This window comes from Protopterus annectens, chromosome 1.part2 (genome assembly GCF_019279795.1).
Source record: "Protopterus annectens isolate FY-2018-M chromosome 1.part2, PAN1.0, whole genome shotgun sequence".
In the NCBI taxonomy this organism is placed as follows: Eukaryota; Metazoa; Chordata; order Ceratodontiformes; family Protopteridae; genus Protopterus; species Protopterus annectens.
Window position 1 is genome coordinate 472,272,276 of NC_056727.1, and position 26,224 is coordinate 472,298,499.

The 26,224-nt window shown below is 42.7% G+C and overlaps 1 protein-coding gene across 1 annotated transcript in view; it reads right to left on the reverse strand.

Annotated features, from left to right (window-relative positions):
- RALGAPA2 (Ral GTPase activating protein catalytic subunit alpha 2) overlaps positions 1-26,224 on the reverse strand; it is a 4,189,194-nt gene that overhangs the window by 2,111,514 nt on the left and 2,051,456 nt on the right. The window contains exon 25 of the mRNA XM_044060158.1: positions 23,860-23,988. Coding sequence (XP_043916093.1) covers positions 23,860-23,988 — 129 coding nt within the window. The remainder of the gene's footprint in view (positions 1-23,859; positions 23,989-26,224) is intronic.

The following is a 26,224-nucleotide window of genomic DNA, read 5'->3' on the forward strand; positions in this document are numbered from 1 at the left end:
CCAACAATTCATCGAAGGGTGGAGATACCCAGGAGGCGGAGGGCTGGGCTCCGAAGGCCTTGAGGAAGACCAACTCCTCCGCGGAAGGGGTTTTGGATGGCCAGTCGTCCCTCCGTCTCAAGATCTCCAGGACATCGGAGAATGAGACATCGTCAGAGGACGACTTAGGGGACCCTTCTGCATCATCAAAGTCGGTGTCCGAGGTGACGGACTCATCCGGGGAGTCTATGTGCTTCCTCTTGCACAATTTTTTCCGGGGTGGCTCTTCAGGCAAGGACTCTGAAAGCTCCTCGGAAAAGGGGGGGACCACGCATGGAGGAATCCTCAGGCCTCGGAGCCGCGCTGTCCGAAGATAAGGGGGCACCAGGGGCTCTAGTCGCTCTGTCCAAGGAAGGAGTCGCAGATTCCGGTGAAGTCACTGGAGAATTGTCCAGCGCGCTCCTCATCGCCTCGAAGGCGGGCCCACCAGAATCTGAAGAAAGGCCCAGCTGCAAGACCATGACCGGCATCGGGGTACCCCCAGCAGAGGCACCAAGTGGGAGACTCGGTGCCGAAAGAAGAGGCCCCAACAAATCCCCCTCGGACTCGGCCGAGGACACCCGAGAGCCGAAACCTCTGGAAGGAACAGAAGGGGTTGGAGTTGAAGACGGTGCCGACAGAATAGCAGTGGGTCTCGGAACCATCTCAGGGGCTTCACCCGACTCTGCAAGCTCAGTCTCTGACGACACCAGGGTTGTCGGAGGAGGAAAGGACGGTATCGAAAAGGCTGGCTCCGGCCTTGGGGCTGGAGCCGAAAACAATTTGGATAAAACAAGTGACTGAAGGAGCCTCTGGACCACCCTATCTAAATCCGAGTCTGAAAGTCTGGAGGACCTGGAGGAAACAGACGGGGGCCGAGAAACTCTTCCTATCGGCTCCGAGGTAACACTAGGATGTCGACACCTAATCGGCTCCATAAGAATCGGAGCAGAGGAGGAGTCGACCAGCACCAAGATGCCCCTCGGCACCGACGGTTCAGGAGCCAACCCTGGAGCCGAAATTTTCACCTGCGGCTCCAAAGCCAATGGAGCCGAGGCAAACTCGGTTTCGAGGTCCCTATCCTGTGGCTCCGAGACCAATGGAGCTGAGGAAGATGACCCTAACATAGATCCTATTTCCTGTGGCTCCGAAGGCAGTGGAGCCGAGGAAGAGGACAAGGATTTGGCTCTTTTCTCTGGTGGCTCCGACGGGCTTGTTGAGTTGTTGGAGCCGAAGTCTTCTTTTTCCTGGGCTTGGAAGAGGGGGAAGAAATAGCCTCCTCAAAGGCAGGTCTTATTAAACCATTTAAGATCAGCTTATTTTTCCTCTCCTGTAACACACGAGAGGAAAAAGCATGGCAAACACTGCAAGACTCTTGCAAGTGTATAGCCTCCCTAAGCAATACACACAGATGGCATGGCCATCTGTTAAGGACATTTTATAGCCACATTTAGAACATTTTTTGTAGCCGGACGGCTTATGTTCTCTTTCCTTAGTAGACATAACCACAATCAACCAAAACACAAGGAAGGGAAGGGGGGGAAGAGCTCTAACTAAAACGCTCAAAGAGATAGGGCAAAGGCCCTCTAACTCAAACGGGCCTAGCCCACCAAACAAGAGGAGTCACACCACAAACAACACAATCAATCACAAGTTAGAAAAAGCTATTAAAATAGCTGTTTGGTAATGAAATTTTAAAGCTAAAGCAAAAACGACCCTAAAAGATAAAAAAAAAGAAGGGTACTTAGCCACAGCCAAGTTGAGACCACGTCGTTACTTCAGAAGCGGCAAACGAGATCTGGGGGTTTGGGTGTGGTGCATCCTGGGATAGGGGGTTGGCCCAGCCAATAAGAGACTTCGTGCTTTAGTATAGGCAGAGTCGGAGCTGATTCTCGGCTCGGAGCCCATCTGTCAAGAATGTAGGTGAGATATGATCTCACTACATTTATGTATTACCCCCTAAAGAGAATAACTGGTATCACACCATACATAATTTGAGGAGATGCATGCATGGGATAAAGTATTTATGAGCTGCCTCTATCCATTAACAGCACAGGGGGCAGTCCTGGGGTAAATGTTCTGTTTCATATCCTTAGCTGTGCTTGAATTTGGACAGGGATGCACACTGGTTTATGTGGATGAGGAGTCTGTTCCACAGCAGCAGTATCCTATGCGACATATACCTGTCCCTTCAAACTATTCTGTTGATGTTGCAGAACAGGTTTAGATACCTAGACCAAGTACTTCTAATGTCATTTAACTTGATTATGTGGAGTAAATCCATCAGTAATGGGTCAGAGGATGCTTTGTATGCCAGACACAGGTCACCTCTTAGCAGTCTGTAGGATACAGAGTACACTGACAGGGCTTTGAGTCCATCTATGTAGAACATGCTGTTTAGGCCTTGTTTCCTTTTATTAAGGTATCTCTGTGGGCAATCTAGCTCTTCCATGTGTTTAGATAGATACAAACCAAAGGGGGCATTATATACTATGACTGGCCTAATGAAGGCTGAGTAAAGGGGAACAATGACATCTGTATATTTAGACACCATCCCTTTGTTTATCAGATGTGTAGTACAGAAGGGCTTTCATGCAACAACAGACACACGTTGGTCAAAAGTTAGGTCACTGTCCACATAAGTTCCCATGTCCTGAATAACTGGGTGAACTCTTGAGGGATGTATTGTCAAAGTGCTAGTTCGTTGGGGTAGATGACTTCCGAAAGGATACAATAATGCATTTTTTTGGCATTTAGTTTCAGCCCATGATTTTGGCATGAGTTATTTATTTAAGACAAACCTCCCTGCAGGATGGCTAAATCATTTGGAAATTCAATGACTGCTCTGGGCTTGCAATCATCTGCAAACTTAATCAGCCAAATTCCTTTGGCATTGGCATTTACTTCAGAAATGTAAATGCCAATCAGGAGAGTTGACATATTTACTTAACTTTTTGCAAACAATCCTTAATAACTGTAGCCTCTACATCCCATGCTGAATGGTTCACTGTACATTCCCACAAGATAATGCAATCTTTTAAAATGGCACCCAAGACCATCATGCATGATATACCATTAATGAGACATTAGGGTCAATATCAGAATATTTGTTCTTATTAATAAAGTGTAGCTAAAACAGACACACATGTATTATATGTAAATAAGTAGTGTTATTTTTATTCTAACACACCTTTCTTGTGTATGCCCTTACAAGGGTGACAGTATCCATACCATTTTTTTTATCATATGTACAAAATGTTATACTTTCTGTATTGTTTTTCAAACATTTGACTTTACTCAAACCTTGTATATCCCACAGTGAGATGTTTGCACTGAGAGCACTTGCCAACAGCCTATCAGCATGCACGTCAACTTCTTTCAAAACCCATGCTATTCTAATTTGAGTGCTAATATTACAATATATATTAATATTATAATACTATTATTATTAATATAGCGCATCTCAATTAAACGCTTACATATTTTGTGTTGTGCCCAAGTGTATTCACCATCTTTTATCTAACACAGACTGCTTAGCATGGTTACTTATTTCAAAACGCAACTCACTCACTCTTCAAGAGCTATTACATTATTAGAATAATGTTAATATTAAAACAGTGTGCTTCAAATAAGTAGTTCTATGTTAGAGTGTTTCTCTCTTACACAGGAATGTTAAATATTTTTAACACCCCCTGTACTCATTGGCTTGCAAACATACAAGGCTTCCTTGCACAACCTACAATTCCTGAATTATTATCTGTAGTAGTGGAACATTCTTTAAATTACCTACAATTTACTTCTCTGGGCTTCTGTACTGGTCTGCTGAAATGGCTAGAATTACCATAAATGTAAACATTTTTACTCATACAGATTAATAACACTAGATTAGTGGTCTCTTTTCAGGGAACAGCCAAGGTGGTGTAAATACTACTAAGATAAATTTGGTCAGGATACCGGGGAACTTATCCTACTCATCATTGTTGTGAGTGGGACCCATTTTGAAGAATCACTTCCTGTTTCTATTCCAGGTACAGAAGGGGTCCAGAGAAACAGGGAGGCAGAAGAAGAGATGAGATAATGGAGTGGTGAAAGAAATAGAGGAGAGAGTAAACATCAAGACTGGAGAATGTGTGTAGGATTCTGAGGAAATGTTTCAATGAAATCTGGTTTGATGGAGAAGAGTCAGCAAATGATAGCAGTTTTAATTACAACCCTCCAGTCTGCAGGCTTGCTGGATGATTTACTTAAAGAAATAATGCTGCAGAGTGAGACAGAAAATGAAGGAGATGTCTCCTGGTTGGATCATTATGGAGAAAGTACAGTTGTGTACTCTTACCATAAATGTAGATGTTCGAGTGTATTCACTGTTGCAGTCATTACATTTGGGTTATCTGCTTGCAGTAGCCCTCAGTCAGCCTGATTAACAAAGTCTTGGGTCCTGCGTTGGTTGCTGTCCCTTCTTCCATGACGTCAGGTCATCAGGGGTATAAAATATGCAGCCGACGTCATTACATCCGTTTTTCTTGCCCCAGATGGCAGGTGCCCCCTAATGGGAAGCAATTAAATATATAAATATACAAGGATATACCTCCAACAAAAAAGCAAATACACCAAAAAGCTTTTAAGCATAGTAAAGGAAAGTAAAAGTATAGCCCAAAGAAGTTAGGGGGCTGGAGGGAGGGTAACCAGGACTGCAACAGTGAATACACTCGAACATCTACATTTATGGTAAGTGTACAAAACTGTACTATGTTCTTCGTGTTTCACTGTTGCAGTCATTACATTTGGGTAGATTCCCAAAGCTAAGATTGGGAGGAGTAATTTAAGTAGCATTAGGACCAGCTATAAGGCCCTGCAAGACTGCAATGGCAAAGCCAGCTCTGGACTTAGAGAAAATTGGTAAATGATAATGCTTGGTGAAAGTATGTATAGAACTCCAGGTAGCAACATCTAGGATGTCCCTGGTAGGGACACCCCTGAGAAAGGCTGTAGAGGTAGATGCAGCCCTGACAGAGTGGGGTCTGATGCCCTGTGGGATAGGTTTTCCATGATGTTTACAGCAGAAATGAATGCAATGGGCTATCCATTCAGCAATGGTTTGCTTTGAAATAGCCTTCCCCTCTTTCCCTGCAGCAAATGCCACCAGCAGTTGTTCAGATTTACTTTGAGGTTTAGTCCTCTCCAAGTAGAATCTAAGTTGTCTGTGCACATCTAAGAAGTGCAGTATCCATTCCCGTTTGTTCTGTGGATTAGGAAAGAAGGTTGGCAAATGAATGGACTGATTAAGAGCCACACTGGATACCACCTTGGGCCTGAAGGAGGGATTGGTTCCGAGGGACACCCTGTCCCTACAATTTTTAAATCAACAATGGTTAATATTCCCATTTTTGCTAAAGTTACATCTAATATATTTACTGTGTTTCTACAGAAAGTGGCTGTTCCAGAACATCTCTCATTTTCTAAATTCCAGATCATCTTATCTCACCATAGTTTATCTGTAATCTTTCTTCAGTTGTTACAAATCCTGTGTCTTCTAATATAATTATAGCTACATCATATGTATTACAACACTCCAAAATCCCCATTCTTCTTACTATATTCTTAATACTATTCACATTTACAGAAAATACTCTAAAATGTTCACTTTCCCATTTCCTTAGATTCATGGTTTCATAAGACATAGCTAATTACTAGGCTAGCTTTCTTAATAGGCCATTCTAAGCCTAGCTAGTTTCCCTCCCAAAGGTAAAAACAAAATACTGTACCTGGTGTCTGGGAGGCAAACACCATAACTATTACAATCACTAGCTGTATATTTTCTTTTTCATCCATGCCTTTGTATTTTTTCTTTTGTATATATATTCCTTTAAATTTTCGTTTTCTGTCTTTTACCAACATTTTTTTCTTTTACTACCTTATATCTTATATATTACATATATCTTCATCGCTTATTTCAGAACCTTTTTATGTCCTCTTTACTATTTTTTCTTGTCTGTTTGTTCGTCTGTTTGTATTACTTCTAAAATTTCTTCTTTGCTCATTTTCTTCGCTTTTTCTTTACCCTTTTCATTTTTGCAATCCATCCATAAATGACCAATTTTTTTACATTTATAACATTTAAATCCACGTTTTTGCATCCTGTCCCATTTCCCCACAACTATAACTTACTTATCAGATGTTCCCCTTATCCACACCAAAAAAAAAAAAAAAAGTTTTGGACTGTCTCTAGTGTTTTACGATACCCCTGTTTCCTTCTACATTAATCACGCTAGGTACATGTATATTTTTTTCTCTTTCTGATTTTAGCACAGTATTACAGTCCCAGCCACCAGTACAAAAACTAACTTTTGCAATGTCTAGTACTTCTTTACATAAAGTTTTCAAATGTTCTGTCAAAATCTCTCTTTCTGCCTCTGTCTGAAATTGTACATACATTTTCTGTTTTGTTTCCCTGTTAAATGCTTTTATTGCATAAAGATTCCATGGGTTGCAGTCTTTCTTTTTTCATGTTCTCCAAGAAAATTTTCCATTGAAAAAAAGTCTCAAGTATGTCACAAATTGTCTGTTAATTAGAATAAATGTTGTTACCTCATATGTTTTTACACCCATTTCTTTGTCTTCTTTACTTTGAATCCTTACCATGTACTTCCGTTTTTTATTTTTTTCTGTCTCCTTTTACTTTCTCTGCATATGTTTTCTTTTCCATCTCACCACTGTTCTTCAGGATTGCCTCTGCATCCTCCTTTTGTAAGATGTTCTTCGTGTTTCACTGTTGCAGTCATTACATTTGGGTTATCAGCTTGCAGTAGCCCTTAGTTGGCCTGATTAACAAAGTCTTGGGTCCTGCATTGGTTGCTGTCCCTTCTTCTGTGACGTCAGGGGTATAAAAGATGCAGCCGACGCCATTACACCAGTCTTTCTTGCCGTGCAATGCCCGAAGCAGAAGCAGTTCGCAAGTGCCGGTCGGCCGACTCCTGAAATTTTCGTTTTCGAGTTTCAGAACCGAAGTCTTCATAAGTTTATCCCTGGGATCTCTTCTGTGTCCCTGCTTGACAGAGGTACAGTAAACTAACCTTAAAAGGGCTACCTTCTGTGACCTACTATACAGATGCACAGTCAACTAATCTAAAAGGGTGGCGAAAGCCAAACACACTCTGGCTAGGCTTATAAATGCCCTAGGGCAGATAGCTTTAGTTCATAGGTTGATACTAGGCTAAGTACCCCATTGGGGAAACTTTTTTTGCTTCTTACCAATGTCAGTAAAAGTTAATAATTGCATTTCTTGTGGAAAGCAAATACCTCTCAAAGATTTTCATTCGTACTGTATTCCTTGCCTAGGCCCTGACCACGACGTACCTTGCTGTTGGTTTTGTGCCTTATTTAATCAACGCACTATCCGTCGTCAGTATATTTTCGCCTCTAAATATTTTGGTTCTCGGTTCAGTTATCCTGAAATGTTGTCTGTTAGCCATCCGACTACCAGTATTCCGAAAAAACACAAAGATAAAGACAGAGACAGGCCGCCTAGGTCCAAAGCTGCCGACGCCGCTTCTCTTAAGCCAGTCGCCAGTTCGCCGGTACTCAGTGAGGCGCTTTCGCAGCCCCTGATACCCGCTACTTCTGATTTGCAGGCCTCTACTGAGACCCATTCGGAGTCTGGTATGCCGCCAGATGCTTCAACTGTGGAACCTGCGGATGTCTCTAGCTTGGATGGGTCTGGTCAAGTTTGCAATACAGACATACATGTAACTCAGACCACAGAAAGTTACCCAATGGTGGTCTAAAGAGATGAAAACTGTCTACTCCCAAAAATACACAACTACCACTTCACTCACACATTCACCTTTAGCAACTACACCACAGTGTGTGAGGCAGACTGTATATGAAGTGTGGTCCATTTATACATGAAATCCACACACATACCAAGTCTCAACCGATATGAAATGAACATGCACCAATCTGCATGTCCATTTTAATAGGCACCACAGCCATTTATTGTATATTTTCTTACATGGGCATAAAAAAGTCAACAACAAATGTACAAGGATTACTTACCAATAACTGTGCACTCTGTTTCAGTACTGTGGCTGCAGTATTGTTTTTATGGTGTAAAAATAAGGTATGATGGTTGATGCAGTTTGGTTTGATATCTTCTGTTGGCTGGTGCAAGATGTGTAATGCAAGCCAAGTCTTTCACAGCAGTCAGCCTGGAAGGCACTACTGAAAGACCATGAAGGTCAACAGGTAAGTTACTGAAGGTTATATGTCATGACCAATCTTTTGCTGTGACACAACATTATACCAGGTATTTTAATGAGGGAAGGTGGTAAGAAGTGCCATCAACTATGCATTCATGGTGTGGCCATACATTCTGCAAAGCATTCAAACAAGGTGTGCCATACATTAGATACACTAGTACAGTGGTTCTGCTTGTATACCCTTTTCAGAACACTTCCTGTACTGTCCCAGGAGCAAATCATTTGGTTAGCTCTTGAGTATGTGTGTCGTGCCATGACTATATCTGAAGTACAGGGACAACTCTCTTACGATTTTTAAACCTATTTATTAGCAGTACCATATGTGCTTTTCTGAACATCAGTTAGCCTGCAGGTGTCACTCACTCGCACACTGTGCAATACCACTGGAAAGTTATCACTTTCATGAAAAAAAAGAATGTACTGACCTCTGCAACATCCAATAAGAACCAGAAAATCTATGTCCTAAGCCGGTCTCCTAAGCCCATACCATTCATGTGTGCACTGCACATTTGTATAACTGTAAAACATGCATCACTGACTATGCTGACTTCTTGACAGTGACTCAATGTATGGTGAGGGTCTAAATTTGCGAATATCAACATGGGCTTACTGTCTTTCCAACTTGTGGCAAGCAAGAGGCTGGACTGCAGCTGCTTGTACTCACCACACTTACATCTGTTCAGTATGAAACTTGTTAAAGTCAGATGGTCATCCACTCCTGTTTGTACAGTGTGCACCACAGTAGTACATACTTCTCTCCAGAAAGTGCCTTGTTGCAGTGAGAGATGACAAGTAATTGTCAAAGTAAATATGGTGGCATCTACCCTGAAGGTCTTCTATAAAATCTGTGACAACATGAAATGCCATACCATCTTCTGAGGTTTCTTCCTCATGTCCACCTCCTCATGTCCAGTACACATCTATCCAATGTATGCATCTGCCAGCATCCATACTTTGATGCCATACCACTTCCCAGGCTGATCTGGCAGAAAGCCATTCTACCAGAGAATCACACCATAGTCTAATCTTCAGACACCTCACAGTGTAGGTGGTAGTTGGTGCTGCATGTGTTCAGCACTGCATCCAGTATTAGATAAACAGGGTACAGTCTGTCATGTTTGAGTTGGCCTCGGGGTGCATTCCTGAAACAGACACTGCACTAGAAGTACTGTGTGATTTTGAAGAATCCATTATGTTGCCCCACCACCGACACCACTAAGATTCTGCAAATGAGGTATGGATTAGTTTCCCAAAACAACTGCAACTGCATACAACTGACACTGCTATGCACATTCCTATGCATGCATTTATTATTCTCTGCTGTCAAGGGACTCCAATTAAAATATGTAATATGGCTTGTTTGTAGCTGTGCCCTACATTGGTTCATTTCCTGAGAGAAATACTCATACAACACAGGTGGGGGAAAAAAGAGTTGCACGTATGTGTATACACATAGATATATGTATATTTCTATCAGCGATGATGTAGTGTACTGGCTCACCAGCAGTTTCCTGCAGAACTGGGCATGGCCGAAGTGACTGACAGGCTTAATGCCTGTGATGTGGTATGCAAATGATTAATGACTGGCATGCAATGCAGATGTCCCAATGACAACATGCATACATTGATTGTTGATGAGCTTCTTTCTAAAGTAAGGTGGTTTCAGAATACTACTGCATAAGCACTTTGCCTATATTCAAGTATTTGCGCTCGTCTTGCCTTGTAACACACTATGTATTCTCTCCAATAATGCTGAGAAAAGTTATGTTTGGATTTTAATTTCTCATTTTCTTTTACTTTGTATTGTATTTAAATATGTGCAGGCGATGCCTTTAACAAAAATACTTACCTGCAATTCACAGTGACTTCACCAAAAGTGACAAAACCATGTTGGTATAATGAAGTATGGGAGGTGTGGGGGTGCAGCCCCCTGCAAAAGCAAAGGGAAAACAGTAACATAAGCCCTTTCTTGTAGTACTGGGTAACAAAGAAGTAAACTTTAAAACTCAGATATATTTGAACTGAAATAGTAGTCTACTATGAACTGGCAAGTATGCCTTTTTTACTGTCTGATAATATGTATCTTAGAAACTGTGATTAAATACCAACAAGGTATACTTGCAAATCTTTTCCTGAAGTTTATACAAATGGTTTCCATGAATACCTAATTCGCATGCATGTGCTTCCTCATCAGGTTGAATATTCATGCGAATGAGAACCACATCATACTGCTTACTCATGAATAGAGACAGATGTCAACCAGCTGGAGCAGGGTTTGGGTGGAGATTGCTACTGCGCATCTGGTGAGCCACCACACTACATCATCACCTTTCTATCCATTTATACATGGATTCCCTTCACAAGCTCGAAGTTTCAAAACTTTGAACTGCAAATAGTCAAGACCATAAGATCGAAGTTTTGAAACTTCAAACGTACTGAATGGAGATCGCTGTACAGCACGGAATGAGAAATTTACAGTTTTCCTCACTGTAGTACGATCTCAGAGTTGATATATTTAGCAGGGATTGTGGGGATGCAGTGGGGCTTGCCCTCCTGCAAAAACATAAAAAAAAATTTTGTTTTTATTTTTTTATTACAATTTTTAAATTTAAAAACTTCGATCATATGGTCTCAACCATTTGCAGTTCAAAGTTTTGAAACTTCGAGCTTGTAAAGTAGATCCCTATAGATATGCAGACAGACACAGGTTCATTTACATCTTACTACAGCATGCCTGCTGACAAACAGCACACCTGACCATGCTAGTACAAACTACTTTGTATTTTATCAATTTTTATGTTGTGCTGCAACGCAGAAAAAAATTACACTTAATATTTGTGTTGGTATACTTTAAATAAAAGCATATGGGAAACCCAGATTGTTGTGGTTGTAGAGATGCAGGTTGGGTATATACCTATGCGCGCGCGTACACACACACAAAACAGACTACGCACAAGCACACATGCAAGGCAAGCATATACATACACACACACACACACACACACACACACACACACACACAGTGGTGATGGTTTTGCTTCCATTATATAGTCTCTCTCAGTAACAGTTCCAGACGGGATTATTCTAACACCTGGAGGCTCTTGTTAATCCTATGCTGACAGTGAAACACAAAGCATTGGTTCTAAAAGGCAATCTGCTTAAATGTGCTCTCTAGAATGATGACATCTGTGTATCTAATTATTAATCAGGTAAGATGGACTTATCCAGGGACCTTTTTCAGCAACAATGAGGGCCACAGACAACAATCTAAACAGAATTACAATGAAAATCATGTGATGTAATATACAAATAAGCGTATCAATCAGTTATATAATTTGAGTATTAAATCTGACAAATGTACAATGGTACATGAAAATATCTACAATTAAATGCATTGGTCAAAGCACATTAAATAATAAAGGGAAATTTTTCAGGTGATTACAGAAAATCTAAGAAACTATAATGTCTGTACAGTATAGTGTATTACCATTTATGCTAGATTTACACTACAGTAAAAGGACAACACAGTCTAAATAATTGCCAAGAGACTTTCTCTTACAGACTAACAATTATACAGAAAACATACACCGATAAGAGCTGCCACTATGGACTATGATCTTCAGCGTGAAAGGTCAGTGCTAAAATAAGTAATTCAGAAGAAAGTGGCTTTTTTTCAATATGTGGAACAATCAGGGACATTTTCAGCTCTCTGCTTCTTAGCCAACTGCAAGGAGTCTGAAGAAACAAAGTGCCAGGACAAACAAAAACAAAAGTTAGGATTCTGATGCACATAAAAGATATATTAACCATAAATACACTGGCTGTTTGGACACATGCTGGATGCAGCATTGTATATACAGAAAACCTAGCTTTGCTTCAACATGTACTTTCTGGACCGTAAGTATGAAAGTCAAACATCTGTCATTAGTGGCAGACTATAATCCTTGATGCTATGCTTATGAGTGACCAGACAGCAGTATAAGGCAAAACAAAACACAGCTCAGAGACAAACTTTGGGATGATCTGCCAAATTAGAGTATACTGCTTTTTACCACAAAATATGCAAAACTGGGGACAGATGACAGGTATGCAGACAGGGGAAATGTGCAATCAAATGGATGTGCTGGAACTCAGGAAAACAGAGATGTGTCACAAAACTTACTAACAGTAGATGTTTAAATGATCACTGCCACAGTATCCTTAGCTATATGGGTTATATCCTGCCAAGGATACAACACTCACGACAGCTTCCAAAGCTTCAAGGCATCTTTCACATGTCCAAACTGTCAAGTCAGCTTGAGCTGAGCTGACAAAAAGACAGGCTTGAGGTCAAGCTCTTGAGCTTTTGTGCCAACAGACAGAAGGAGGCTGAGCCCTGAAAGGACAATACTTAGAACAAAAAAATGTCCACACCCTGGCATAAAGCAACACACCAAAAAACAAGGTGGAGAGAAGGAGCAGCTACGGCTGCAGTGATCATTCCAACATCTACTATTATGGTTAAGTTTACTTACACAACTGTACTATTTTCATCATATCAATCACTGCTGCAGTACCCTTAGCTATATGAGTAGACTATCCAAACTTACTACATATGGTAGTTACAAGGATAAGAGACCAGCAAGCTGCTGGAGAAGGGTTCTACTAAAGCCTGAATTGGATCTAGAGAAGGAATCAAACTTGTTATGCCTTGTAAAAGTATGTATAGAGGACCAAGAAGCTACTTCTAGAATACTTCTCAAATATAACCCTTTCCAAAAATCCACAGATGAATCCAAGGCCCTAGTAGAGTGGCCCTTGACCCCGCCTACAACAGTTTTGTTGTGGTGAGAAAAACAAAAGGTAATAGCCTTTGACAACCATTTGGAAATTTTCTGTTTTGACATAGGGTGTCCCTTCTTACCCTCACAAGAAATGCACAATTAATCAGAAGATCTAAAAGATTTACTTCTGTCAAGATAATACCTGAGCTGTCTGTGGACATCCAAGGTATGGAGTTATCCCTTCTTCCTCATTTTTAGGTTCAGGAAAGAAGTACTGGGAGACAGATACTTTGACTTAAAGTAAACTCCAATACCACTTTAAGCATACAAGAAAGATTAGTTCTCAAACAACCTTGTCTCTTTGTGCAAAATTAGATAGGAATGACTCACCATAAGAGCCTGCAACTCCAATCCTTCTCTTGTAGAGGTCACAGCAATCAGTAAAATTGTTTTTCATGTTAAACTCAAGTCAGCCAAATTAGCTGGTTCAAATGGAGCAAGTGTTAATTTCAATATCACAAAATTAAGAGCCAGGGAGAGGTCACCATTTTTCTAGAGATCCCTTAATCAAAACTCCTTTCAAAAACACACTGAGATGAGAATGCAATGAAACAGGAAGATCCATGGGCAGACATGGTGAAATGGCTGATAAATGAATCCTGATGGAGAAGGAGTAAGAAAGGCCATAAGATAAGAACTCGCACAAACATTGGAAAACCAAAGAGCAACTTAGCCATGAATGGGTGTTGGTTATGTTGTTGACACAGAACAGAAAACCTTTTCCATTTGCTAATATATGATTTTCTACCAGCAGGCTTTCTCGGCTCCATTAGTATCTGTTGTACATTCTCAATAATCAGGTGCCTAAAAGGAATTAAGACCCTATCATCCAAACAGTCAATTGGAGTTTACTGGGGTCAGGGTGTATTAAATACCCCTGCTCTTGTGTTTGTACAGTCATTCTGTGAAAAGACTTGTAGTAATCACCCCTAGCCATTTAAAAAGAAGGAAGATTTACTGTTACCTGGGCCAGTAGGGAGTCACCACAAGTATCCTTAAATCAAAAGGTGCTTCAACAAAGTATTAGTTTAAGGGTGTGCACACTTATGCCACCAGCTTATTGTAGGTTTTATATTTTTTTATATTTTTTCCCCTAACAGATTCTTCAACTGAATTGTACAGGTTATAAGTCATATTAAGGGTGGGAAAAGTTTTGAAATGATTTATTGTGGTCTCATTTTTTTATATCATAAAAACCTGGCATTTTAACGGGGGTATGTACACTTTTTAAATCCGCTGTTATGTCTTAGATTTTGCAGCTTCTTGCCCTTTTCTTGTAAAGATTTAAAAAGTTCTGCGGCCGAGTTTCCAAACAAGGCTTTGTTATCCACAGGGGCATTAATGATCTTAGCTTTTATATCATCAGGCAAAGGTTGTAGCCTGAGCCTTGAATACCTCCTCAGGACAGACCCATATGCAGCTCCCTAGCTGAGGCTTCCACAGCATCATAACTGCACTTAATGGAGTGCCTTGTAACTTGGGCCAATGAATTTAGAATGGAGGAAAGCTTAGCCTTGGTGGAAGAGTCAGAGATCTCAGAAAGAAGCTTTCCTGCATCTGATAAGAGTGCCAGGGAATATTTGGCCATATGAGTTTGATAACTAATTGCCCTAAAGGCCAAAGTAGCAGAGGTATATACCTTTCTCCCTAATCTCTCTACGACTTTACTCTCCTTATCTGAGAGAAGCAAGGAGGTAAAAGGCAGCAATTTGGATGCTTTGTTTGCAGAGACTGATACGGCAGCTGGGTCTGCAGAGGGACATTTGAAGAGGAATTTGGAGTTCTCAGGCACCTTATAAAATCTATCTGGGTGCTTGGGGGCAAGGAGTCAGGTCACTTAGAAGCAGCTGTAAAGGCATCTAAGAAGGTTGGAAGGACAGGAGGTATGGCAGATGGACAGGCAGAGTCCACCTGTAGGAGGTCACAGTACCTCTTTTGTATGCCAGACACTTGGCAACAGTTGCATTTGAAGAACTCTCATCTTCAGAATAGTTTCACCAAAGGATATATTCTCCCCAGGAGAATCCATACCATTAGATTCCTCTTCTGGTGAGGCGTAACCCAAGGGGGAAGAAATTTGGGTTAAATAAGCCAGGGATTCATCTAATGATGATTCCTCATCATCTGAGGAAATATCTTCAGAGGTCCTCTAAGGGAGATGAGGGAGGAAAGGCAGGAGAAAAGACAGAGAGGGAGCTGAGGTCTGACGTAGAGCCATAAAGGCACTGAATAGGGCTTGGGAGAAGGCCTGCCAATCTGGTGCTTGATCCTGAGGGACTGGGGAAACATTTTAGTCTTGATATTTTTCCTTTTCGGAGCTTCCATGTGGTGGAAGGTGGATGGGCCAGATGTCCATAGGCACATCCTCCCACACAATAATTTGGGTGAAGCCACGTGGGCCTTCAGCAGTTACAAGCTGTGGTCCCCCCAACACCAGAGTTGGAAGCCTGCGATTCCCTTGCAAATGTGCTAGTAAGCTTCCACTGCAGTACCCAAAGAAATAGCTACCAAATCTGGGATGGCCTCCAGGCCCACATCGGCCTCGGGACGGATGCCCAGAAGAGAGGGCGCAGCGGGAAGATCAGGCCATGGCTTCCTGGCCTTTTTAGGTTGTGGCTCGTTTGAAGGACCCAATGCCGCCTCCATATCAATGCATGAGATGCTTAAGGCACTGATTCTCAAGATATAATTTCAGGGAAGCTAGACAGCTGCAAAGGGTTTTTCAAATGAATGTCTTACAGGTAGCACAGGCGATATGGTCGTGGTCTGGGCCTAAGCAAAACAAGCAGAGATCGTGGGAGTCCTTATGTGGAATCTGCCTTCCACACTGACACTTGCCCTTCCTAGTTGACCTGTAATCACAGCACAATACAGTAGCCTAAAAATTAAAGAAAAAAAACCCCAGCAGGATACTTAACTGAACCACTGTTCACAATTTATCTGGCGAGCGGCAGGCGATCAGACAGGTGGCAAAAAAGTTTTGATGTTGGTACGTGCCGACGTCTGCTAGCTGATGTGCAGCATCGCACGTACCTCACAGTAGCATTAGACTTTTGTATACTGGCTGGATGGATGAGTCAGACAGAGGCAGACTCCCTCATGTTACGAATACTGCATCACATGAATAGAAGGACATCCCTGACTTATACTCAAATTACTTCTCCTTTGGACTATGGGTCAGAGGAGAAAGAATCTATTAGTCCAGACGTTACTTTTGAGGAAATTTCCTTTGCAAATGCTCTTTAGGATGATGGACTTTAAGCGGGAATGTGCTCAGGTCTCTGATATCCATACGAGGTACTATGAGTTGTTGCAGATGGACTCCCCTAAACCTGCAGCTATCCCTCCTGTTTTGGTTGCTTTGCTGGATGCTTTTTTTAATGCCTCTCATGCACCTGATTCTCTTTTCCCAAGAAGCCTGACAGGTTTTATAGGGTGCCTGAGGACTCATCTTTCCTATACAAATGTCCTGCTGCTGATCCCTCTGTCATGCCTGTATCCTCTGATAAGCCATTTCAATTGCTTCCCTCACCCAAGTTACTGCCTTCTGATAAGGACAGCAAAACTATGGAAAGGTTGTTAAAGAAGGTCTACACTTTTGCTACCCCTAGCTTTCAGGGCTATTAATTATCATTCCCATAAGTATAGGTATGTGTTGGCTCTTCTTTCTCAGGCCTATCAACTTACCTCTGATTTTCCAGACTCTGATGGTAAAACTTGTGTTCTTTTCCTTGTTAGGGACTTTCTCTCAAATCATTTGTCATTCTGTTAAATGTAGTTACGATGCAGCAGATGCATGGGCTGCTGTTTTTGGTTCAGTGATGAGGAAGTATTTTTGGCTTAGGCTTCAACCTCTACCTGATGATGATATTAAAGCTAAGTTGACAGATGCCCGTCTGGATTCTAAACCAGAGAAGACAGACCGGGAGTCCTAGCTATCAATGGAACTGGAGCAGCCAAGCTGGAAACTTCAGACTGACTAGATCTGGGTGTGGGATCCCTGAGGGATGCGAGATCTGATCTGGAACAGTCTCTAATGTCCAAGGAGGACACACTACATGAAACCACTGAGAAGGGAACCATACTTGGTGAAGCCAGAAGGGGGCAATGAGGATCACTAAGCTCCCCAGCTGTTTAGCTTTCTAAATGAACTTCTGGATCAGGGGAAGTGGAGAATAAGCATAAAGAAGACCGGAGGGCCAAGCATAAACCACAGCATCTCTGGGGGGACTCCCCTGGAGGGGGGTTCAGAGCAAAATGCTCTCTGCACTTCGCGCTGGAAGGAGAGGCGCAGAGATCGTAGCAAGGCCGACTCCACTTTAAGAAAATCTGTTCCGCTACTGAAGGATTCAGAGACTGCTGATAAGGCATCAGAATAGATCTGCTGAGCCTGTCCGCCAAAATGTTATACCTCCCCAAAATGTGCACTGCCACCAGAAAACGGCTGTTGGAGATCACCCACTCCCACAAACTCATGACTTCTTGACAAAGGGGGTAAGATATGGTTCCCCCGTTTGTTGATATACCAAACTACAGACATATTTTGTCTGTCTGGATGGCAATTGTCCCTCAGGGAAGATGGGCATGAAGAGCTTGCAATGCCAGTAGCACTGCCCTCATCTCCAGGACACTGATATGCAGTTTGATCTCCAGGGAAGACCATGTGCCTTGGACTGTCTTTCCCATGCAATGCCCCCCCCCCCCCAGTAGTGAGGCCCCCATGCACTGTGGTTATCGGGGCCGGAAGAATAAAGGGACGACCCAGAAGAAGATCCAGGGATTGAAGCCACCAGAGAAGTGAATTCCTGCAGGCTTGAGACACACAAACTGGATGGATAAAGGTAGATCTAAGTAAGGACCACTGGACCGCTAGGGTTCACTGAAGAACCCTCATATGCAGACAAGCCATCGGAATGAGGGTAATCGTGGCTGCCATGGACCCCAACGTCTGAAGAACTGATTCTGCAAGGGAGTACTGGGTCTGAACAATGTACAACACATGATGTCTGAGGGACTGAAGTCTGTCCGGGGTCAGAAAAACCTTGCTCTGAATAATGTCTAACCCAGATACAATAAAGTGTAAAGTTTGAACTGGCTCCAATAGGGGACTTGTTGAGATTTACGGTTATGCCCAACTGATAGGCAGTTTGGAGAAGGAGATCCCTGGCTTGATAGAGGCAATGCCTGATGGGGGTGGAGAGGAGCCAATCGGCCAGGTAAAATATCTGGAATCTCTGCAGCCGCAGGTGAGCCACCCCCACTGCCATCACTTTGGTAAACACCCTGGGGATGGTGGTGAGACCAAAGTGTAGCGCTCTGAATTGGTAATGATTGCCCCCAGCTGAAAGAGGAGAAACCTTCAAATGCGCCTGTCCACTTTGATGCGATACTATGCATCCAGCAGGTCCACATATGCAAATTCAGTCGTTCTGCAGAAAGGGCAGAATGGATTGGAGAGTTACCATCTGGAATTTTGTCTTGGCAACTGACAGATTTAGAGTTGAAAGATCCAGAATGGTCCTTAAGTTCCCCGTTTTCCTTGTCACTAAAAAGTATCTGGAATAGATGCCTAATCTGGACTGGTCTGGGGGTATGGGTATGACTTGTTTTTTGAGCAGCTTGGAAATTTCCAGTGCTGCTTCCTCACTTTGCATGGGTTGAACGTCCGGACGGTGTTTGGGCTATATTGGTCTTTGAATGAAAGGAATTGAATATCCTCTGGATATGATTTGCAACACTCAATGATCGTCTGTAACCAACTCCTAGGCTGCTGGGTGTAGCGAGAGACATCCCCTGACTGCCTCCAGAGACGAGTGGTTGAACCACCCTTCTCGGCTGCTGCACGGTTCTGTCCGGGAAAGAATCCTGAGACCCTTGGTTTCTTGGACACCCCTCTGGCACGAGGGCAGAGTCTGTCATATTCACCTCTGCCTCTGGGGGAGGGTGAATCCTGAGCGTCATTGGGATAGCCTTGAGACTTCCAGAACCACATCATCTTCATCCCTCGCTGATTCTGGGAAAACGATCACTGAGAGGTCGAGAAGCGGATCCTAATGGGAGACAAGGTCTTCCTGTCTCTCTCGCTCTGGACCAATGTTTCTCATACAGTCTTTCCGAAAAGAGTGGAATGGGTCATTAGTGAAGGAAGCCTTGAAGGGCTCCAAGAATGCAGAAAGCCGGAGCCAGCCATGATGCCTGATGGCAAAGCGTGTACCGGCCACTCTAGCTGCGCCTTCGGTAGCATGGGACAGGAGCCGCATAGAGATACTGGAAACTGAAGTGAGGGTGGCCATACGGGAAGAGAACACCTTCTGTTCCTTTACTGACATGGACCCTGGGGCAGACTCATCGACCTCCTTGACCAGGTCTCACTGAAGTCTGATCACATGTGCCATATAGTTCAGTGCATGTACGGCAAATGTGGCTGAAGCATAGCCCCGCTTTCCAAAGCGGTCCCTGGTCCAGGACCCTCGGCCTGGCAGATGGACCATAGAGCTCTACTGAGCAAGCTCTTTCTTGGTGGTTGCCACCACCACCATGGCATCAACCAGGGACCCCTTAGACCAGTGCTGTTTTTCCGATGGCGCACTTAAAACTCTGTTGGGGTGTTTGAGAATGGGCTCCACCGTGTTGGGCTCCTTCCATGCCCAAGATGTCACCAAATCCACAAGTAGATCCATGGGAGGGGACACCCAGGAAGTAGAGAATCCTTGTGCCAAACACCACCAGAAACACTGACTCATCCGGGTTGGGTTTTTGGACAGACTACCCCCCCCATGCTGGCGACTGATTTCCGTGATGTCTCCAAATGAGACATCTTCTGGAGGTGACTGAGGGGAATGCTCCCCTTCCTCCAAATCAGTGTCTTCTGTGAGGAACTCCGGCGGGGAGTCCAAGTGCCTCCTTTTACACGGATGCTTCCGGGAGTCTCTTTGGGGGGGGGGGGTCTCTGGGGAGGACTTGCAAACTTCTGGCTATTCCCGTGGAGGAACTCTCTCGGGTGGAGAGGCAACAGGCTGTCCCTGAGGGGGCAGGACAGTGGAATCTGGACCAGAAAAAGAGGGAGTGAGGACAGACTCTGAGGACGACAGCATCAAATGTCTCGATGAAACAGAGAGGACCCTCTCCACCACATCGAAAGCAGAGAACGGATCTTGGAAGCTGAGGCAGAGATCGGGTCCATAACTGTCTGTGTCGATGGGGGAGCTGTAGCCGAGCCTCCTGGCACCAAGACTCCAAGTGGTAGAGCTGACACCGAAAGCCCCAGGGCCGACACCACACCCTCACATCCGGCGCTGAGGCTCTCTCTCTGAGAGATAAACGTCTCTGAGTTTGTCGGAGCCAAGCTGCTCAGGGCAGTGGACAGCGTCGAGGTACCAGGTACCAACGGTGCTGACCCCTCGACGCCAAGAGGGTTCGGACCCAAGAGCTCCAAAACTGGGGGTCAGATCGGAGAAGGAGTAATGGGGATAAAGGCGGATTACATGCTCCTAGCCCCGGAGGGGGATCGGGCAGGCAAGACTCCCATCTGGATCTGGGTCCAGATGAATTTCCACATAATCCTGTCCACCTTTGCTTCAGAGAGGCTACGAGTAGACTGGGAGGGGGAAGCCACAGAAACTGGCCTGGAGTGGCGCTGGGGAAAGGCCAATAATGTGGATCGGCCCCCAAAAAACCTCCGGCTCTGGGAAAAAGCATGGCGATCGGTGCTGAGGACAGCCCAGGCTGGCAGCCAGGTGAGACTTGGCTGGAGGCTCGACCAATGAACCTTGGTCAGTGGACCACTTCTTGGGCCTGTCCCGGTGCTTGTATTTGTGCTTCTTCTTGTCACTGGTCCTTGCAGGGGGAGGTTGAGTCCCAGAGGCCGGGGCACAGGAAGCAGAAGCAGCAGTTGAAGTTGAAGCAGGGACCGCTGAGGAAATTGGATGAAGGAGGCCCCCTGAGGATCAACTTGTTCCTCCTGTTGATCAATGCACGGGGGTTGAATCCCACACAGGTTGAGCAGGAGGTGTCTAAATGGAGAACCCCTAGGCAAAGTATGCACAGAGTATGGCCGTCAGAAGGGGGAAGCTTCTGCCTACACCCTGTGCATTTCCTGCACCCTGGCTTGGGGTTCTCAGCCATGGTACACAAAACACAATACCTACATTCATACACACACTACCACAGACAGAAAGAAGAAAAGAAGAAAGAGAGACTTTTGGGTTTTTTTTTGTTTTTGTTTTTGTTTTTTTTTACAGATAGAAAGGATTGATGCCTGAGCACAAGGGCAGGGGATCACTAGAAAATACAAGAGTTTGAAAGAAGACAAAGAAAAAGGTAGAAAAGGGCAATTTTTGAAAAAAATTACTCACCAGGAACCTGGAGCAACTGATCACGATGCTAGCTAGACGCGTGGTAAATGAGATCTGGGGAGGAGAGAGACAGGGGGCATTATGGGAGGAGCTTGAAGCTCGGATCTGATGCTAGAAAATGTGGCAGAGTTGGATCCGTGCCGGATTTGAGTTCCCCACAGGTTGATGAGCAAATGAAAGCAACTTCAGATCTTCTTATAGGGGTTCTGACAAGTCATGTTTCAGGTTAACCAGTAGGTCACCTGGTATATTATTCTGGTCTCACAGAAGTAGTGTTCTTAGCCCTGGATAATGCTTTGAGGTCTTGCTCTCAGGAGAGCTGAAGGTGTGTGTGGAGATGTAGGCATGTGATCTGGGAATATAGGAGGGTCGACAGTGATGAAGTTTGAACTAAATCTGTCTGCTAGTACACTGGCTATGTCTCCTGGATCTGAGTATTTGATATCATTTACTAATAGCTCTGCAAAGTGCTGCACATTCTTTCTCAGATTTCTAACCCAAAGTAGGCTTTATGATTATTGTCACCTGGGTGGCCATTTTAGCTCCTATCTGGCTTTGGTTGATTTGATCAGAGTTCAAATTTCCTTGTTAAGTTTAGCAAGTATGTTACTGCCATCTTGAGAGTAAAATTTATTTTTGCAAGCAATGAGTTGTTTTCTTTTATTACAGAGCCTGTTTACATTAGGATTCTACTACAGAGTTTTATTTTGAAATGTGGCACTGTATTTACTTATTAGGGGAACAGAAACATCCATGCAGGTATTTACATATGCACAGAATCTGGCAATAAAGACTTATACACATAAAACAGGTTCATCAAGATGGATGGGGCTTTTGAATTTAGTCAGGTTGTTACTCGGTTTTAGTAGATTAGCCTTGGCAAACTCTTTCAATACCAACATACTGGCAGATGCTTATGGCTTCAGTCTTAAGGTAAATCTAACTATCTGTACTCCAATTTAACCAAGGAAGAAGTTACAATCAGTGGGGAACAAAGCCGTCAGATGTTGGTAAGGACCAAGTCCAGGATTTTATTGTCCTTGGCTGTGGTGCAAACTAAGAGGTTCACAGAAATAGTATTGATAAAGTCCAGAAGCATACATGTTTAAGGATATATTAAGTCTTCCACAATTAACGGAGGGAAGTTTAAGTCTCTTAGGGGAATAATGGTTGGATTAATACATAGTGGTTACGTAGGAGGAATGGGCTGAGGAGAATCAACAGTTAGCGATATATGACATGATAGGACAGGATATATGATACGTTATGATAAGGCATTTTGTTAATAGTAAATTGGATGTGGAGAAGTTCCAGGTCATTATCTTGTCTAAGGAGTCTGGAGGTGAATTTTTTTTAAGAATATGGATATACTGCAGCCTTTCGTACCTTCACCTAATGCAGTGAGCCTGAATGTGTGGTAGACACTGAAACCATGCAGTGATGGAGTATTCTCATTCGTCTTGAACCAGGTCTCTGTGACAATACATACATCAGTGTTTTTATTTTCACTGTAAGGAGTGCTTTTAGGGAGTGGAGTTTTTTGTTAAGGCTCCTAAAATATGTGTATGCCTTTTCTGGTCACCTTTTCCTTTGCCGAGGTGGAGCACTAGCATGGGTTTAAGTACTTGGTAGTTGAGAATGAGCTCAGCATCTGTAAAAACAAGGCAGGCATTTTAGAAATTAATTTATCATCAGGATAGCTAAGCTTAGACTTACCTCTAAGCCTTGGTTCTTATAGTGAGGCACCAAATCATGTTTAGGACTGCATGGACATCTTATCTTCCTGCTGGTCCCTGCTCAAAGAGCTTTCAATGACTATCATAGCCATACCCTGTAGCAGTATGTCAACACCAGTGGTTATTAATCACTTACTAAAAAGAAGGCACAGTCATATAATTATTACCTACTCTCCAGATGAAGAAGGAAGGGTATGGTAGCAGGTCCAAGTCTCTAGACCTTCTTTAAAAAAGTCCATTATTTTCAATCATTAACAGTGGATTAACAATACTGTTGAGAACTTAATGATGCCTCCTATTATATCAACATATACCCATGAGCTCTAAGCTAAAAATAGTCCTCCAGCCTTTACCTGGTGGCAATGGCTAGTAACCTCTCTTCTCTTCTACTCACAGAAAAGAGAGAAATGGTCCTTAGCCATGTGCCTTTTAGCTAAGCTTGAAGCGACCTTAGTCCATTTCTGAACCTAATTCACTAGCTGACTTATTTCTGTGAAATGGACCTGGTAAAATTCAACTTTTTTTAATTTAAAGAAACAACTTAAATGCACAAAACTGTGTTACAACCACTGTACATGATGAAATGTGAATTAATGATTCCACTCATTTAAAATAAATGAAATTTAACATAAGGAAATTTATATTTGATGAATGTTTGAAGCTACTATACCTTGATATCTTCATCTCCTGAGATTATGTCAGCAGTTCCACTGATTGACTGCAACAATGGCATTTGTTTGTAAACATTTGGAAAGCAAACCAAAGAACCAAGAATTATCTGTGCTTCAACACGAGGGGCCTGATGAGAAAAAATATATACATAAATACTGCAATGTAAGAAATGATAAAAGAAGCTAAAATGCAATACTTATATGACATACAAAATTCCATACACTGAGGGGATAATGCTCTACTTTACTAAATATTTAGACTGCTAACCATTTCAAGTGTAAATCCATGACATCAAGTGCTATAAGCTGCACCAGAAGGACTTCCTAACACTGCTGAAATATGACGATCAAAAAGAAAAGGAGTAGTCGGACCCATGAATCAAGGTCTCTCACACAGTCTTCATTTTTGAATGGAGTACAGTTTACACTGTAAGCTGAATTGAGGGACTGTTTACCAAATACAATATCACATGTCTTAGTATTTAGTTTTAGCGCATTTTCTGTGCACTGGTTATTTATGTATAAGTTCAAGTTGTAGCTTCTGTATGTCAGAAGGGGATTTGAGGATCAAACCCAGTTTACAATCATCGGCAAATCTGGTTAACCAGAGATCCTAGTTTTTGATTTGGAGATCAGCGAAGTATATGCTGAATAGCAGATATCCTAGTATGGAATCCATGAGGGATTCCACTGATTCCCTTTCATGCTCTCTGAGGACACACCTGCCTTCATCACTACGTGGGTTCTGTCCCTCAGCCAATTTTCTATCCAACCAACTACATAGGGATGAATCTGGAATGCCTTTAGCTTGTTAATTATGTTTGCATATGATATGGTATTAAATGTTTTGGCAAAGTCAATATATACTGTACGGACACAGCAGGACTGCTGTCCACACCTTGTGTTACTCTCTCAGATGTTTATCGGATTCATTTGACATGATCTACCCTAAACAAAGCCAAACTGCTGGAGGGGGTCAAGTTTTGTAAGATTCTTAATATCACAGTTGATCAAGTCAGTTGTGAACCAATTCATGGTGCTGAAGATGAAGCCTGTCAAGTCAATGGGTCTGTAGTTTCTAGGATCTGTGGTGGCACCCCCACCCCTTTGTGAAGTGGCATCACAATTGCTGTATCCCATACCTCAAGGACAAAGCCAATGGCTAACCTTATGCTGAACACCTGTAGGAATGGGTACACTATTGCATGTTTCCTGCAGTTCAGCAGGCAGCCAGGTATGCTATCAGGTTCCATGGAGGATGTATTTTTTTTGTTTTGGAAGATACCTTTGGCAAGTGTTAGTTTGTGATAAGGGATTTGGAATATCTGGGTTTTGAACAGTTGTCTCACAGGTGAAATTTGCACTGAATCCGTTAGCTAATATATCTGCAATATCTACTGGATCTGAATATATGGTACCACTTTGGACAAGGCCGGAGCAATGTTGAGTATTACTTCTTAATTTACTGTCATAAGTAAAGAATGAATTGCAGTTATCCTTAGCTTCTTATGATAGTTTAAATTCATGAGATGGCTTTGATTTTCTGATTGTATTTTTCTGTACCTTTGAAAATCTTTTTGATGTTGACCTTGACTTTTGGGTCTTGCTATATATTCTAAGAAGCTTTTTTCACTATACTGTTTATTTATGCATGTGGACCACCAGGCAGGTGTAACAACAACTTGCAGTCACCTTATTTTTGTCCAGTCTTGTGAAAGTGAAGTCAGTGTGCCTGACTAGACAGTCACTTATCACCAGTACATTTTTATTAGTAGAGGGTAGCTGGGCAGAATTCAGCTAATAGATCTCCCAACCTAAAAAAGTTAAAAATCAAGTACAAGACAATATCACGTTAAGAGTCTGAAGGTTTTTTTTTCTGGTGACTCTCAGCTATGATGTGGTGCTACGTGTTGTAGTGTTCGATTTCCAGCGAGTCCTAGTCTTGTTTGACCTTTAAAGCCTAGTCAAAGCCTTTCTTATTGCCACAACACAACAATTTTCCAGGTATTTGTGTGGAGTGTTATTGAAGGTGTGAGGTGCACACATTTTGTGTTTATATGTGAGGGTGATGTCTCCTCCTTAGCTAAATATTTGCATATCGCTGACAGTTTGTGAAAAAGTAAATAACAGTTCACTGCCTGTGAGCATCAATTACTGCATTGCCTGAGTATAGCAAGTGCTATGAGGCTGGCAAACGAGGGGAAGACAAGCTGACTGACCTACCATTTACTGTAAGAGTACAGAAATATGGAAAATAAGACTTATTTGTACATTACTGATTTGCTTGTATAAGTTTAAAATATTATTACAATAAAATGTTTGCAATATACTAAGTAACTAAATACTGGTTGGGCTCTAAGGTAG